This window comes from Eretmochelys imbricata, chromosome 1 (genome assembly GCF_965152235.1).
Source record: "Eretmochelys imbricata isolate rEreImb1 chromosome 1, rEreImb1.hap1, whole genome shotgun sequence".
Classification (NCBI taxonomy): domain Eukaryota; kingdom Metazoa; phylum Chordata; order Testudines; family Cheloniidae; genus Eretmochelys; species Eretmochelys imbricata.
Genome location: NC_135572.1, coordinates 238,117,789 through 238,135,802, shown reverse-complemented (window position 1 = coordinate 238,135,802; position 18,014 = coordinate 238,117,789). Strand labels below are relative to the sequence as shown.

Below are 18,014 nucleotides of genomic sequence, written 5' to 3'. Positions count from 1 at the left end.
AATCCATTAGGGTTAGGATTGTGAGCCTGGCTCTGAAGCAAAAGGGGAGTCAGTGGAGTTCACAAAGCACACACTTGACAGCGTTCACCGCAGCTTTTGTTACTTACGAGGCATGTGGATTTCAGCCTTTTGGTGGCAGTTGCATTCACCCCCTCGTGGCGTATGTTGCAATGCCATCTAACGTAACGTGTCCAAAAATATGGAACGCTATGAATAATATCCCATTCGTTTCAGTGACAATATAGGTCACAAAAATTGATAATAGGATGTCATCTGCTGGGACTACATGCACAAATAAGGTGAGCATAATTTGGGTTCACATTGTGTTATCTTTTCTCAATGCTCTCCAATAATAGGTCTATTTCATCTTGTTGTATAGCCTCAGTTAAATGTAACTTGCTTATATAGACCCTTTATGAAGCCAGCATTTGATTTTGTATAACTGGAGGGGTTTTATTCTGGGTGACTACTATTTTACCATTTGTATTTTAGAGAGAGGACCAGAAACAAGACCTAATTTCATAGGAATATTGAAGAGTTACTGGGACAGAGTCTCTATTTCCTTGTCATTCACACCTGTGCAAAATGGGTGTCAAATGCTACCAAATCAAGCCAGTAGCATTTTCCATGCACCTTCTAGTCACAGGTATAAATGACTACACAAGGTACAGGATGGTGGAGGATCAGGCTGCTATTTTACTTAAAAGTTGATAAATCATCTGATTGTTGCCTGCATGCATTAATTTGGTGCTTTGAGGAGGAAACCTGGAAATCCATGGGTCTGATTCTCAGTTGCATGAAGGTCTCTTTATGCTGCTCTGGAAATATAAAGGTGCTTTGAAGGGGCGGCGGTGGGGGGGATGGGACGCTGTGTACATAGGGAGCACACCCGCCACTGAAAGCTACCTTTTCCTCCCCTGCTTCCCTCCTTCATTCCTGTGTTGAATGTAGGAACTTGGAATTGGAGTCCATGGATGGTCCACCAAGCTCTGAGTTGCTTGAATATTTGTCCTGACCTAATTTTGAACTTTGAAGTGTCTGTATGCACAATGTGTGTGGGTTGTTTCGTTTTGTTTTTGGTATTGCTTTGTCTTTACTTCCTCACTGATGTATGGTTGTTTATCTGGTTTGTTTTGTTTGTTGAATTTTTTTTTTTCTTCTTCCTTTCACTCAGGGTTTGATGCAGGAAATCAATGAATTACGGTTAAGAGTGGGAGAGATGGATAATGAAAGACTTCAGTACGAGAAGAAGCTTAAATCCACCAAAGTAAGTTACACTGAGGGAAAGAGGGGAAAGATGGGCGTAAGCTACAAATTTTGGAACTCTATCTGGTTTTCAAACATCCTGAAGTCTTGGGAATTTACAGATTGAGGGCTTTTGTGATGCTCATTTTAAAAAAACAGACGAGCCATTTGCAAATTTCGTATCAGGTTCTGATTTCAAACCTCAACACAGAAGTTCAGGAGAGTTCAGATCAGGGCCACAGGTTCAGCCCCATTTCTGAGAGGCACCATTGCTTTAGTTACAAAGATTGCTGCTTGCAGCTAGTTATTTAAATTCTGTTTAGATATTTGTATGCTTGTGGATCAGGGAACATCATTAGTAATGAGAAAGGCGTGGACCATGGGTGGGATGAAAACTGAGCATTATTTTCTTTTAAATGTGCTATAAATTATCCATGTTTACCCTGAAGAGAAAGCAGTAACCTGAGCAATTCTAGCATGCCATTTCTCTAAGTATCTAACTCTGTTGTGAATTCTGTTATCTATCTAGCCTTGTTTCTTTTCTATCATTAGTTTTCTCTCACTCCTCTATCTCTGTCACCAGTCTTTAATGGCCAAACTTTCTAGCATGAAAATCAAAGTGGGTCAGATGCAGTATGAAAAGCAGCGGATGGAGCAAAAATGCCAGATATTAAAGGTGTAGTAGATTGTGGGTAATATTGGGCCTGTTTTGAATCCTTTCTGCACCACTGCTTTGTGGTCTGTGTTTGCATCTTGCTGTCATGCTGTCTGTGTTTTTATTGATTACTTTCTGTTGACATGCAGTGTGCTCTTCCCACTAGAAACTAAACCTTGTGAAATGAGATGTTCCTAACAAATTGTTTTTAGGGCATAAATAGGACTTTACAGGGATTTCAGTGGTTCACAGGCCTTGGGTGGTTTACCCACAACTTTATTTTAAATTTAAAGTATCCCCCTTCAAAGGGGTAATTTTCACTCCTACAGCTTGCATTCATTATTCAGAAAAAGCTCTTACTGAGCTGCTTATAGAAGTACAGACTCTCACACTAATTTCACGTGAATTTCTTGCCAAAGGCTTGTTAATGTATTTTTAAACAAGAAAATAATTGTTGTAGTATATCAACTTCCTCAAATATTATGAGCATAATAAATTAACAGACCATATGTTGAGTTAATTGGGGAAAGTACCCTGCATCAGAAACTGAATGCAACTCCAATTTAAATCTCAATTATTGTACTAAAAACTCTTAAAGATTCTAAGATAGGGACACATTCGTGGAAGAATGTAGGGCCCAAACCTGCGTGTCCTGTAAAACTAAACCTCCCACTCTGAAACCAGTACCAGTTTGGAGTGTCTGGGGAATGCAGAATCAAGCCTTTTTTTCTGGAAACATTGGAATCACTAGTGAAGCTCAGGAAGGTATTTCAATCCAAATGTTACATTTTAGCATATCCGTTTCAGGATTTAATAGAAATGTTAGAAATTGCAAAGGCAATTTTGAGTTTTGCTTTTAAAAAGAAAGTTGAGCAAATGCCATTTTATAATTATCAAATATGCTTCCGCAAAGGGTAAAATCCTATTCCAGCTATTCCCATAAGAAATCCCAGTGGGGCCAAAGGGACATGTTGTTCAGATGAGCAGAATTTGGCCCAAAGTTTGGAAACAAAATTTAATGCTGGGTCAATGTGTATGGGGGTAGATACAGTTCAGAAGCATATATCTGACCCCAAGAACCATCTGAGCTTTGAGTGTTCCAGTGAAATGGGACCCATATCCAAGCCACCCTCTTTGATTTTGGTTTACAAAACCGAATCACGGCTGAGGTGTTGCAATAGCAAACCCTGCTAAAGTGTAAGTTATAGGTGAACTAACCTGTGTAGGTGCAGTGACCCGATCCTATGTTGTCTGAATGGAAGGTGAGCATAGATGTCCATGATGTCCATGAGGTTTGGTTGGTTTCCTTATTTAGACCCTCACTGCTAAAACTGCCTGTGACTTATTTTCTTTCTTTTTGTCTGAATTGCTTTTCAGAGTGTTTGGCTTTTTTTTTAATATTATGACTGATTTTCTTTCATAGTCAGTTGTGTGTATTGATAAAACTGTTAATGGCCTGTTTTGAGACAACACTGTATTTAAAGAGAAAAAACACCTATTAGCCTTCAAACACATGCAGTAAGCGCATACACCCCATGTGTTCGGATACTACATGATAAAATACTAGGCCGAAAATATAGCACGATTCAATTATTATGCAACTCTATTTCACTTTCAGCACTTCGAACATACAAAGTGCTGTGAAAGTGCCGTGAAGCATATAGCCTCATCCCCTTTAATTTTACTATTTGTGCATGCTAAAAAGAAATACCCCTTTTTCCCCGATGCTACTTTTAATTCAGACAAAAAAAAAATCATACATTTTAAATTGGTGATGGTACTTGCATGGAAAATTTGGTCTGTTTTGACCCAGGGGAAGGGTCTGTCCTGTTAGAGATAGCAGCTTTACTGCAAAAGTTGAGATTCAAAGTTTTGGGGACAGATTCTCAGCTGACGTAATTATTTCAGTGGGCCCATAACAGTTTGCACCAGATTAGGCTCTTCTCCCTGGGCTTCTTAGGTGTGAAATTTTGACTGGGAACCATCTCTAACTTAAATAGTAAAAAATATTTTAAAATCCTCTTCAAAACTTAAACCTTGTTCTTCTCATGGATAAATGATTATGGATCTATACAGGATGAACTGGCATCTTTGAAAGAGAAATTGGAACAGAAGGAAGCAGAAGTAAGAAAGTTACAAGAAAAATTGGTTTGCAAGATGAAAGGAGAAGGAGTGGAAATAACTGACAGAGGTAAGAACAAAAGAGGCTCTCGGTTAAGTGGAGGTTTCTAGAGGTGTCTTTTGCACAGTTGTAGTTATGCCTTACCTGTTTTAAATAATTGTTTCTGTCAATTGTTATAAGGGAATCATCGTTATAAACCTCAGTTTCCTTACACATTTTGCCAGCGTGTTTATTCCTTTTAACATATTCGGCGAGTATTCACAAAGCAATCCTAAAACCTACAATGATAGGTTGTTGATTTGCTTTAAAATAAGGTGACCAAGTGTTTACAACTCTGATGCCCTGTCTACAATAGAAAGGGTTTGCTGGGAATACCTCCCAACCCCATGTAGATGAAGCTTGTAACTGCAAAAGTATAGTTTACTGCTCTAATGGAGTAAGTTATATTGGCAAAAGGACTTTTTTGGGAGCAGGGTATAACTCCATCTATGTTGGGACGTGGCATAGCTAAGTCGTTTAGGGGTAAAGGAAGAAAATCACTCACCTGACCAATTTAGCAGTGCTGATAGGGTTGCCAACTCTGACAGAAGCTATCCCAGATTTTTTTTCCCCAACATGACATAATATCATTTTCTTAAAATGTCCTATTAAAATCTTCTGGATTGCTTTCAGTAGTCACCCGGAGATCGAGATCGATTCCGGGAGACTCCAGGCCAGTCCTGGAGGGTTGGCCATCCTGAGTGCTGACAAAAATTTTAAGTGTAGAGCAGGCCTAATTGGGTGAAATTCAGGACATGAGCACAAGGCCTACCTACGCTACTTGGAAGTCCCACTTAAACCCTATCAGAGTCCTACTTAAACCTGAATTTTCATGGAGAATTGTCATTGTGGTCAACATTTTCCAGTTTCTTAGTGAAAAACTGGAAACCCAAACCTTTTAAAGAAAATTTTTAAAAATCGGTTATGGGGGTTTTCTCAGAAGATTATGGGGATTTTTAAAAGTTTTTTTTTGTCTTCAAAATTTGCCACAAAAAATAATTGGCATTTTCTGACCAGCTCTTACTTTACTTCTCAGTAACATACACTTGCTATAGTCAGTCTTAAGATTTCTGAGATTCCATTATTTTTGTAAAATATGCTTCATTACGTTTGCTAGACTAGTGTGAAGTATTATTGTACTATGAATAAATAAAACTAACTGGACTTCAGTTGCCAAAATGAATGTATAAAAGACATTGTGTGCATTATCTTGCAGTTTTTGTTCACATACTGATTTTCCAATGTTTGTTTTTATTACATTTATTACTCATATTGAGCTTTTTCCTGGGAGGTGCCAAGCATCCTCAACCTTGGCTGCTCCTTTTGATTTATTGTACTGAGCCATAATTTGCAAAGTTCAGTTGCACACAGGGGTCTCCCAGTCATTACTGTGAATGAACCAAGGTTCTGTTGTGTTTGGAAAATGTTAAAGAACGTGTTTTCTTGCAATGAATGCAGTTGAAATATTTGCAGATTATCTGCCATGTTTGCAGATTTATGCTTACCTGAGTAATTATATTCTGTTCTCTACTATTAGTTGTTAGTACAAGTGTAATATATTTCATATCTAGTGTTACGGTAAGAGCAGTCTGTTGGGATAAATACTATATGAGACAATGTATGTGAAAACATGCAGGCGGGAAAAAGTGCTGAGGCCTTGTATAAAGTCCAGTTGTATAGACTCTCATGTCAGAGCCCTTACAAAGTAATCCTGTTTGGCTTTAGCAGGTGAGTAGGGAGTACTTGTGTGCAAGGTTGTAGGATTGGGCCCTTAAATTATAAATGTTGTTTGTTTTACTCTTGTTGTCAGAGGGTAAGGAATGATTCACTGCTGACTCCAACAGTAACAGTGTGTAATGTTAAATGGTATTTAATGTCATAACCTGTATGCTAATTTCAAATCCACTGGGTTTTCCTGCACAGATGAAAATTGTAAAAAGAAGCTCAAAGACAAAAGTAAGGTTTCCTAGTATCTTTCCACGAGCATTTATACTTCAGAAGTTCTGTCCAATATAGCCTTCTGCATGTGTTTTTAAAACTGCTTTAACAGAAGCTGTTAGATTGCCTCATCTATAACCCTCAGTTACATTATTAGAAATGAAGGGAGATTTCAATCGGCTATGACTTTTAATATGAATCTTTTTATTGAAAATCTAGTAAACAAAATCTTTGGCTTCCTGAAGCAGCCTAAGAGAGGGAGTCTGCTATACTTGTTCATTTCTAGGTGCTTTACACGCCCGTTAGATATGACTCACTGTAGAAAGGCTTGTAAGAAATTAAATTGATCCTGCTAAGAAGTACTTTTACAGATGGTTAAATAAATAGATTTTTCTACATAAAAGGCACATATAAATAAAACATATCCCTCTATATTAAGTGCATTCACAATACGGTAGGCCAAATTCTCTGCTGGCATAATTCGACTGAAGTCAGTGGAGTTGCACCAGCAGAGAATTTGTATATCTAACTTGAAACAGCTTTATGTATCCAGTGAGCCAATCATGCACAGGATGATACATTTTATACATCTTTCTTTGGTCATCCGTTTTGTGGAGGAAGAACTTTCTTCAGCAGTAATCCTCGGTTATATTTGTTGGTGTGCGATAATCCGTAGCAGATTAAAACACTAATCTGTGATGTTACAAAGCAGAATTTTTGCTTCTTCATCCTTTTGATCACTCTTCCATATTTGTAACTTATTTAATTTTAAAGCTGCATTTGCTCATTCAAAATAGGTAGATTTCTAATAGAAATAAAGAAAATCCAGACCTCTTAAAAAAAATTCCCCGCTTTTTACATATTTACATTATGGCGTTTACATATTTTGTAAGTGAGGATTATAGATGAAGCACAGTTTGTTCTCATCTCTGTTTTAAGGATCCTTTTCTACATCTAAACTACAACACACATTCTAGCATGACTGCTCATCACAGTGAATACGTATACCATTCCATCATGCTGTTCTCATCCATTCTGGGCTATGACTAAGCCTCATGACATAATGCTTTTCTCACCATGTCCCACAATCCACTGCTTAATTCCATTGCTTTGTATAGCTGGGTTGATAAAATGCCCTATGGAATGTTTGGCTGTTATCATAATGAAGGACTGTTTTATTGCACTCCTGTTGTAATGTTTTTATTTTGGAGCTCTTCATTATAATTATTCTGTTATTTAAAGGATTGAAATAACACAGGAAAGGCATCACTGATTGATTTAGCAGTTTCCTTAGTATTGTTTAGGATATGTATATTTGCTAAATTCAGTCATTCAGTTATTGAAAACTCCTTCCATAGAGAGAATGTTGTGAATCTTGCTTTCCATTTCAGATGGAAATTATTGTAGTAGTTTGCATTTTGTTTGTTTATTTCTTGTAAACATAGCTTCAGAAATGGTCAGGATGGTTTTATTCTTCCATTTACTTTCTCATTTAATCTGACTTGTGCAATTGTGTTGTATACTTTTAGATATAGAGGTACAGAAAATGAAGAAGGCTGTGGAGTCTCTAATGGCGGCAAATGAAGAAAAGGTAGCGAAACAGCCATTAGTTCAGCATTTGTTCCTTGTGTGAAGTTATACCTCATACGATCAGCACATGGGCAGCCTGTAAATTGTTACAGTTCATTTTGAAGATTAATTAGTCAGGGTCCAATTCTGTTCTCACATAAGTCAATGGGTATATTGCAATTGCTTCTGACCACACCACAAATAGGCATTTATAAGTTGTATCCTGTAAATCTTGTCCATGCAGGTAATCCTTACTCACACAAGTAGTGCCATTGAATTCAGTGGGACTACTCGCATGAGTAAAGGTTTGCGGCTCAAGACCTATCTTGTAAAGTGCTTTGAAAATATAAAGCTCTACATAACACTTCTATGAATTATTAATGGGCCAAATATGAAAAAGAGCTTTCTATAAAGTGTATTTAGATCCTGAGTTTTGGTTATGTCCTTTGTACAGAAACCAGTTTTCACCAAATATAAATCCCGGTTTGGATTTCCAGCACTCTTCAAGCTCTGAGCTTTTATCCGCCTCTATTTTCTTTAAATCTGTTAGACAATTTAATTTATTTAGGTTTTTATTTCTTATTTTTGACTCTTCGTAAAAGAAATGACAATCACAACGTGGATCCTCCCTTTATTTTAGGATCGGAAGATAGAAGAGCTGCGACAATCCCTGAATCGATATAAGAAAGTGCAAGACATGGTAATATTGGCTCAGGGAAAAAAAGGTACAGTATAAGTGCAAAGATTTCCCACATTGCTAGCATTTAAACTGCACAAATACTGTGATACCATTAGATATTTAACTCTCAGACTTATTATCTTTCCAGGTAAGAGTATATTAAGACCCTGTTCCTCAACTAGTGTAAATTGGTATAGTTCCATTGTAGGCAATGCAGTTACACCAGTTAACACCAGCGATAACTGGCCTTGATGATTTTATAGGGAGCAGGTAGCGACTCCTATCATTTAGGTTGCCTGACGCTTTCCATTTTAAAAGATTCTTGTGCCTTTTTTTTTCTTTTTGAGAAGCTCTGTCACCTCCATTGATTGCCACAGGCCTTTGAAATTCAGCAAAGGGAAAGTCCTTGGGCTAGAGCAGTTCCTTTTCTTTGTCCCATGAAATTCCATCGAGATTTAACTGTTAAAAATAACCATTCCCCTTCTCTTGCTTGCATTCCTTAGGGAGAGTTGGCAGCCTGCCAAAATAATAATTGGCCATGAACGTTCTAAAGAGCTGAGCTCACCACCACCACCACCGAAGCAGCAGCATCACAGATTGCACTGGGAAAGTCTGAGAGCAGCTAGAGCAACTGTAGCAGTAGGTGATGGGCAGGAGAGAGCCAGGCTTGGGCTCTCCCTATCCTCATCACATCCTCTGGAGCCAGCATGTGGCCTCAGGATCACATCCTCCCTCCGGAGGACATGACTTAGAAGAAGAGCACGCCCCCACACACACCCCTCTTCTGTGGGATGGGAAGAGAGAAGGAACCAGGTTGGGCCAGGCTCCCCCGACCATCCCTAGAGCCAGTACATGGTATCAATGGCGTACCCCCCTCTGGGATCACAGACTTCTCTACTGCCAGATAATGTACTCAGTCCCATAGCTCAAGTGGTAGAATTCTGTGCTTTAGAAAAGGTGGTTCAGGTTTCCTAATCAAACACTCAAAATTTAGAAAATGCCAGAGGATTAAGTTTGTCTGTACAATCTTAATTTAGCCTCCTTGTGCATATGCGTTATGACACAGCCTTTAATTACATGATCATGTACTGTGTCTTCCACAAGACCCCTGCTTCATTCATTGCACAGGTTGGATCTTGTAGCATATCTGTTCCTAAAAGATTTAGTCTTGGTCAATAACTGTTAAAACAGATGTTGGCATTTTACCAGCGGGAAGGCTGCCTAACATTTTACCAGCTAGAGTCTGAGAGTGTACAGGATGCAGACCTTATGAAGGAAGCACAGTGACCTGCAGTGCTGAATTGCCTTGCATCGGAAACCGATTTTGTCACTCTGAACCTCTAGAAGGTTGCAAAGGACCAACCCCAAACCTCCGCAAGGCTGAGAACTGACTTGTTAGTCCCTGACAAGGCAGTTTGGCTTTTTGAGGGTGGGGGGAAGGGCGGATGTGTATTAACACTGTAGGTGACCCCTAAGGAGCATCCCAAGGCTTATAAAAATTGGGGATTTCTAAGGTTGCTGGGGATGGGACTTGGGAGGCCCCACTGAGACTCTCAAGGAGTGAAGATTGGCACTGGACAGGGAGCAGAATAGCTAACTTCTGTCAGTGCAGGGTTCAGGTTTTTCAGTCCCTGAGAGTTCCTGTGAAGGGCCTGGATGGGAGAGGGATGGGGGAAGAAGTTCATCATGCTCTACATGATGGGTACAAGTGGTGATTTTTATCACATTTGTAATGTTCACACAGAGTAAAGTCCAGTTATATATATATATATATATACACACACACACACACACACACACACACACACACACACACACACACTACTTTAATATTGCCAATTTCACAAAGCTGAAAACAATTATGAGCCAGATCAGCTCGGAGGAACAAATTGAATGATAATTTGGGAATCATTTAAGACACCTTACAAGATGCCCCAAAAGCCACAATTGCAGAAGGCGGCCATACTGGTTTAAAAAACCACCTGGTTTAGGGGGGAAGAGAAGGCAGCTATAAAAAATAATTTGATATATAAAAACAAATGGAAGAAAGGGAAAGTTTATAATAATGAATATAAATCAGAAGTTAGGAATTGTAGAAAATGGATAAGGGAAGCAAAGGATACAAGGGGAAATATGTGGCCAATAGAGTTAAGGACAATATGTCAGGCTCTGGGCTCTAGGCAAGTGAGGCCTAGTGATTGAAGCCATGACCAAGAACAGGCACCAAGGGTCGAAGCCAGGGACTGGACCGAGGGCAGTGCTGAAACTGTGATCTGGGATAGGCTGTGGTCAGAACCAAGGTCAAAGTCTGTAGACTAGCCAAATCAGTGTTGCAGTTGGACACCTGATGCAGGCCAAAGGTCAAATCTAGGTTCGAGTCATTCTAGGGGGTCCAGCGGCAGGTACAGGGCTGGTGCAAGGTGGGATTTAGGGCATGGATAAGGCTGGAGAGGGCTGCAACAAGGCTCAAGCAAGGTTGAGGCAGGAACAGGAACCGGATCAAAGGCAGGCTGGAAGCCTAGGGAGTCTGTAACGCTGCAAGGCAGTAGGAGAGTTCCTGACCAAGTGGTGCTGTTGCACAGGCTAACTTGCAGCTCTGGGGGGGTCAGGCAAATACCTGTGCCTGGGGATCCTCTGACCCGGACCTGCCCAGGGATAGACTGCAAAGCCTGTGAGTTAGCAGCAGGATGGGTAGGGGGAATCTTCCCCTCCCTTCTACCCCCCACATTTTGCTGACTCGAAAGCCACCTGCAACCTCGCTGCCACAAGCCTTAGGAGCAGAGTCTGACCCATTACGCAACAGACCGGAGGGAAGTCTCACTACTGTGCTGCTCCTAAGCTCTGCAGAAGAGGAACCCTCATCCTGAGGCTTCCAGAGAGTCATAGGAATTGGATCTTACGAAGTCAGCACAGGACGGTGGGTGGGGACTGTGATTTGCAGGATACTCTGTGGCCAACAGAATAAGGGGGCATCTCTCTATCTTCCTAAGAGCTGTTGGATCTCCTGGCCCTCAAAGGGTTTGTAGGAGAAAGACTCCTCCCTAGCAGCTCCTAGGACCATTTTTAAAGAAGAGAGAAATTCCTGCACAAAAATTTCATGAAGGTGAAGGTAGTGGCAGGGGGGTGTTTGTGGTTTGGGTGCATTTGACCTTTCAAAACATTGGAGTTGAATACAAATGAAAAACTCACAGTGCTAAGGTTTCATTTTTGCAGTACGGCATCCAAATTACTTTAGCTCTGCCCCTGTTGCAATGCACTGAGGAAAATCACCAGTTCATGCTGCCTTAGCCACTCATAAGAAGCAGTTGCATTATATCAATGATCACTGAAATGCCTTAGTATTAATCATATAGTGAGTGTGCTGCTTGACAGCATTGTTATCATCCTGTGTAATACACGTAGAAGCACTTATACAAATTCCTGTTTAGACAAGTTGCATGGTGAAAGCAATCATTCCCCACTTACTAAGAGCCTGATCCTAAGCCCATTCAAGTCAATAGCAGTCATTCCATTGACCTCAGTGGGCTTTGACTTGGGATGTAAGAGCATGATCTTCCCTGGTGGGCTCCTCATGGTGGGCAATTTATTTGCTAGTGTCATTGACCCCAGCTTGCACGTCACTATATACCAGGGGTAGGCAATCTATGGCATGTAAGCTGATTTTCAGTGGCACTCTCACTGCCCGGGTCCTGGCCACCAGTCCCAGGGGCTCCACGGCCAGCTGGGGTTACATCTGCCGGCCCTGCTCAGCCCACTAATGGCCCCAGGTCACGGCCACCGGTCTGGGGGGCTCTGCTGCTGGCCTGAGGTACCGGCCGCTGGCCCCCTGTCAGCCGAGGTTCCGGCCGCTGGCCCCACTCAGCCAGCTGCCGGTCCCGGCCACCAGTCCAGGGGGCTCTGCTGCTGGCCTGGGGTACCAGCCACTGGCCCCTTGTCAGCCAAGGTTCCAGCCACTGGCCCCACTCAGCCTGCTGCCGGCCCCGGGTCCTGGCCACCAGTCCAGGGGGCTCTGCTGCTGGCCTGGGGTCCCAGCTGCTGGCCCGGGGCTCTGCAGCCACTCCCAGCTATGGCCCTCTGGCCCCAGCCTGGGGCAGTGAGGGGTGCAGACAGTGCCACAAAGGAGCACAACTCAGCATGGATTCTTATTACTGGCACACAAAACCTTAAATTCAAGTGAATAAATGAAGACTTGGCACACCACTTCTGAAAGGTAGCCGTCCGCTGCTATATACAAACTTCATAGGCCTATGTCATGAAATTTGAGCATTTACATGAAAAGAGCAAAGGGTGGCATGACAGAGCGAAGGGTGGTATGACCGAACAACCTATTTAATAGTGGCGACACAGAGAGAGGTTTTGAAACCAAGGTTCAGTGGTGCACATTTGTGATACTCTACATTCCATGGGAAATGATAAAAGTGTATTTTATTTCTTGTATGCTTCACAGAACACAGACAATGTTTTTGGCTAGAGAAAAGGGGCAGTAAGGTTGAGATTTTACTTTGACAATAAATTACAGGTTCTAGAAACACAGCGCTGTGAATAACAATGACAAGAAAAAGCATTGGGGCAGTCATGTGGTACTTTGGTATTGATCAGAAGTGTAGAAATCCATACCTTTCAATGACTGAACCAGTTAAAGAATGGCAATGCTGTCAGTGAAACTCTAACACAAACTCTAACATGGTAGGGAATTGGCAGACTGAGACACCACTGATTTGTGGCACTGTACAAACGGGGAGGGAATTTTTTGTTCTTATTTAGAAGCTAGCACAGTAATTGATTTTGACTGTTCTTTTTCCAGTTATTTACTGCCTTGAGCTTTGTCCCCCATTTTGGCTCAGATGGCACAATGGGGACAGATTTTGATTCTTCATCTTACATTTGAGACAAACATGTCAGTTTCTTTTTGGCTCAGTGAGGATGGGAAAAGAAATGTCTCTGTGCAGTGTTTTGGGGTCTGATACATTAATGAACACACAGAATGTTCAACATGTTGAAAAGGACCCCCCTGAAATGCTTATGTGGAGGGAGTGGGTTTCTGCTGTAATTAAGAAATATAATTGCATGAGCAGGATGCTTCTATCCACTGTGGCCCTTTTTAATCTGCTGCAGTTGCATAAATGAGTCATTAGACAACTGGACCTAGCTAGGGGAAAGTTCCCCCAGCTCAGGCTTTGTATGAGCTGGCTTTTACACTGCCGCATGTGGGCCCCACCGTAAGCATAAGCCCTGCTTTGGATGTATATGAGAGTGGACAGGAGTAGGATGGGGCATGGCCACAGCACGAAGCACTGTAGGGATTCCAGGCAGTGCTGCTACCGTAGGCAGCTGGAGACAGGCAGCCCTTCAGGGCTGCCTTACTCCAGGGGCCACAGGGGCCTCCGCAGTAGCCCAGAATTGGGAGGGCACCAAGCCACTGTTAGTCCCTTTCCTCTAGCCTGCCTCTTAATGGCACAGCAAAACATCTCACCCCATGCATTTAAATGAGGATTGTGCATTCTGGTTCCCCAAGAACCCCAAATAAACCTTAATGAATCTATCAGGAGTCCAGTAACCGTATATTTTTGGAAATTTCATTTATTCAAAACCACAACTTAAAAGAAATTCAACCCTCTTGGATTTTAAAAAAAAAATCCAGTTGGATCATTAGTGTGCAGGGTTTCTGCCTAACATTGCCTAGACATCAAATTCCAAATAGGGATTTATGGGGCCAGATCGTCAGCTGGAAGTTGGCATGGTTCCATTAAAGCCAATGGAGCTATGCCGAATTACACCAGTTAAGGATCTGGCTCACAGTGTGAAACTTTGCTTGCCTTTTGTTGTATGGGCACAGCACAAACATGATCCTATGGCTGCCTATGGGGTATCAGTACTTCTGTCCTGCTTTGGTACTGCTAGAATTGGAGCTCCTGCTGTTAAGCACTGATGCTTTTTTGTTATTGGTGGAGTTTTACTTTAAGCTGTGTTGGGAAATCATGATCCCAGTCAGGAAGGGGTTAAAAAAGCCAGCCATCCCACCCTTATACCCTTTCTCCTCCTATCACCATCACCCTCCCAACCCTGTTGCCCTATTGAGCCCATAAATAAAAGTCCTCCATAGAACAATACTCATATGTACTGAACTAAAGCCAGTTTGTTTGCATCTCTCTTCTATTAGGAAAAGAAGGCGAATGTGAAGAATTTTTAAATTCAGGATCTGTTTCAGCGGTCTTATTGGACATGCAGAGTTTAACTGAGCAAGAGAAAAGCCCATCTCCTGTCCCAGGAATCAGCTCTCCGAGCCATGAAGAGTTTAACACCACTGTTCCCGAAGAGGTACTGTTCTCTATTTTCTCTCAACGTATCACTACTTGACAATGTTACTCATGCTGTAGTTGTATTACAGAAACCAGCCCCCAGCTTCTTTAAGTTTTCTTGCTTGTTAGGCAGTTTCAGTAAAACTTCCCCATTTTGTTCGGAAAGTCCTTACCAGTATGGAATTTGTTTGAAAGCCACCAACCCCAAATTTGTAAACACAAAAAATCATATTTAATTTTCATTAAAATGTCCGGAAATGATTTTAATATCAAATATAAGAAAGTTTCTGGAACTGTATTCTCACTGATTTTATGTAATATCTTCTTTAAAAGCTTGTTTTCGCTTACCTGAAGTAAATTTGAGACTATTTAAAATCCGTTAAAATATATACTATAGTATGTTTAAAGGGGTACAGTCTACTTGGTATTTTCTCCATTTCCAAAAATGAGTTATAAGTCGTTTATGATCTGCCCCACGCCAACATCCTTAATTTTACAAGCATGTTTTCCTATATTTAAAATATTTCTCTCTCCCCTCAAAGCACTCATGCAAAATGAGGAACTAACTGATTATACAGAGAAAACCAGTGGAAATAGCTGTAAACCAAATGCTGTCAAATGCACTAAGCAAGCAAACTGAAACATACGATCACTATCCCCGGCTCTCCTGACCATCCCCCACACACAAATGTTTCATTTATAGTAATCTTCAGGGTACCTTGTAACAGTGGATCAGAAAATTTGAGGGGTGTGATTCTTTTGAGTTGATGTCCCTTTAAACCTAGGGCATGGCCCTGCATTCCTTCAGCTGGAGATCCGGGTGAACAGGCCGTGCAGGACTGGGCACTAAGAAAGAGTACTGTATCATGACAGTTATGTATAGGCAATATCTTACACCAAGATAACGCATGAGTAAAAGTCTTGTTGACTTCTGTGGGACTGCTCATGTGTGAAAAGTTACTCATTTGAGTGGTGGGATTAAGACCCTAATTTTCATGTAGTATATTTACAAGCCTGGTGCTTTGGCCTTCTGAAAGGCTCTGAACAGCTTGAAATAGGGTGTTTGCCTCCATGGGTTGAATTTATATATGAATACATCATTTTGTTGATTCTCTTGTAAAGAAATCGAGAACAATGGTGAAATGAATTACTGTAGCACCTAGAAGCCCTAATCATGGACTGGGACCCCACTGTACTAAGGTTGTACAAAGCCAGCCCAAATCCCAGCCCCAAAGAGCTTTCAATTTAAGTACAAGACAAGACACAACAGGTGGAGACTGTGGAGAAACCCAGCTGCATTCTACCAGCAGTTTCATTCACAAACATGTCTTGCATTTGCATTGTAAAATAATGGGGATCATTTTAGCTGACATGGTACTGTCCTGTTATACATCATGTATTTAAACTGTTTCTTGTGTTGGTTAATATCTGAGATAACAAACATTGAAAATTAAAAGTGTAATTTTCTCTTACCTTTTGTGTTAGTTTATATCTTGTGCCTCTCTGTTTGGGCAAATCACTTAAACACATGATCACATCCCATTGAAGTTGCATTTAGTGGGACTTAAGCACATGCATAAAGTTAAGCACCTGCTTAAGGGTTTCACTGACGAGAGATGGATTTACACAAGTGCATAAAATGAATTCATCTATTAACATTATGTAGATATTTAATAGGATGTTAGAGAAATTACTTTTAAAAAATCCGTATAAAATTTAATAGAAAATAACTTTGTACAGGATTTTTTGAACCATTCTATATAACTGAAGAGCAGGCTTATAATTTTCTATTGAATCCTACAGGATGTTTCAAATAACCTATGAGAAAGTTACAGTTTTCTGTTAAATTCCATAGGACTTTTCCGGGTTGTGTTTTTGTCTTTTAATTGTAAGGTTATGGATACAGTCTACTGTTATGTTCTGATGTGTCTATGAGTAGTAGTCCTATCGAACCCAATGGGATGCGTCCCATGCATAAAGCTGTGCATGCGTAAATAAATGATACGATTAGGCCTGAAGCCCAGATTCAGCAGAGCCCTTAAGTGTGTGTTTAAATGCTTTGCTGAATCAGGGCCTTAGGGCTTAGAGCCAGAGGGAGGCGCTTTACATGTAAAAGAAAATAAATGGCTTAAATAATTGGCCCCCTTGCTGGAAGTCTCAGAGGAGCCAAGGACTGAACAGAGATGGAGAGTGAACTGTTGTTTTATGTCATAGGGGGTCCCTAAGGGAGACACACAGACCAGGCAGCATCAAGAGGCTTATGCTGCTTTTATCCATCCTGTTATACCTGCTCTGTATACCAACAGAAGATTTTAAGCTCCAGTGTTGTCAGCCTGGCCCATCTTTATAAGCACTAAACTATGTTTATAGTAAAAAGAAAATGAATCAAACCATATGCCTGAGTCAGACTTTTTTATTTTTCTCACTGATCTATTTGATCCTTATTTTCATGCAGTGATTGTGTAGTTTTTGCCCACTGTAATGTTGTATCCTTTCTTCTTTTAGAATTCACTACAGATTCACACCAGCATCCTGCAAGTTTCAATCCCTGCTTTTCCACCAGCACCCAAAAGCTCAGAAGCAGCTACAGAAAAAGTAAAAGCACAGCCTAAACCAGCAGTTGCGAGTGAAGTGAGGTATAGTTATTACAAACTATTTCTAACTGGTATGTAAAGTCAAAGTTTTGTTACAAAATGTTAGGTGAAATTGTGTTTATTGGACAATTAGGGTATTAAGTCTGTTTCCTCAAACTAGCATTGTCACGTATTATAATGTCCATCTAGGGTTGAACTATATGCTCCCCAAACACATTTCTGTTATCATTGTTGTTCATGATAGCACCAATAGTGTGCTACGTGCTTGTGAACAAAGAAGGCGTTGAAATTAATAGGACTGTTGTGGGGAGCAGTTGCCCCATAGCGCCCCCCAGCTGGCTGAATGTGGCACAATAGGTGCTCCCTGCCACAGTTTCCTTCCCTGAGATGGGTCTCCTCAGCACACACCAGCCAGTGCTAGAGCTGTGACTTAGCCTTCTGGCCAAGTCGCAAACAAAACCCCTTCTGGGGTAGCAAATGTCCAACTAAATCACAACAAACAAAAAGGTGGTTCTACTCTTTGCGGGTTTCTCTTCACCCTACTCTCTGGGACCTGTTCCCAGTTTCTGGGCTACCGTTGAGTCGTTATGGCCCTGCTCCAGTAGAGCATCGGGTCCCCAGGCTGGTTCCACTGGAGCAGTGGTTCTCAACCAGGGATACGTGTACCTCGGGGGGGTTCGCAGAGGTCTTCCAAGGGGTACGTCAACTCCATCTAGATATTTGCCTAGTTTTACAACAGGCTACATAAAAAGCACTAGCTAAGTGAGTTTCATATGGACAATGACTTGTTTAGACTGCTCTGTATACTGTACACTGAAATGTAAGTACAATATTTATATTTCAATTGATGTATTTTATAATTATATGGTAAAAA

At 41.1% G+C, this 18,014-nt stretch overlaps 1 protein-coding gene across 2 annotated transcripts in view; it reads left to right on the top strand.

Annotated features, from left to right (window-relative positions):
• Positions 1-18,014, top strand: part of PPFIBP1 (PPFIB scaffold protein 1) — a 172,360-nt gene that overhangs the window by 126,474 nt on the left and 27,872 nt on the right. For both annotated transcript variants that reach the window (XM_077826099.1, XM_077826106.1), the window contains 6 exons: positions 1,175-1,267; positions 3,977-4,091; positions 7,529-7,590; positions 8,209-8,293; positions 14,408-14,565; positions 17,052-17,182. In XM_077826099.1, the coding sequence (XP_077682225.1) occupies positions 1,175-1,267; positions 3,977-4,091; positions 7,529-7,590; positions 8,209-8,293; positions 14,408-14,565; positions 17,052-17,182 (644 nt within the window). The remainder of the gene's footprint in view (positions 1-1,174; positions 1,268-3,976; positions 4,092-7,528; positions 7,591-8,208; positions 8,294-14,407; positions 14,566-17,051; positions 17,183-18,014) is intronic.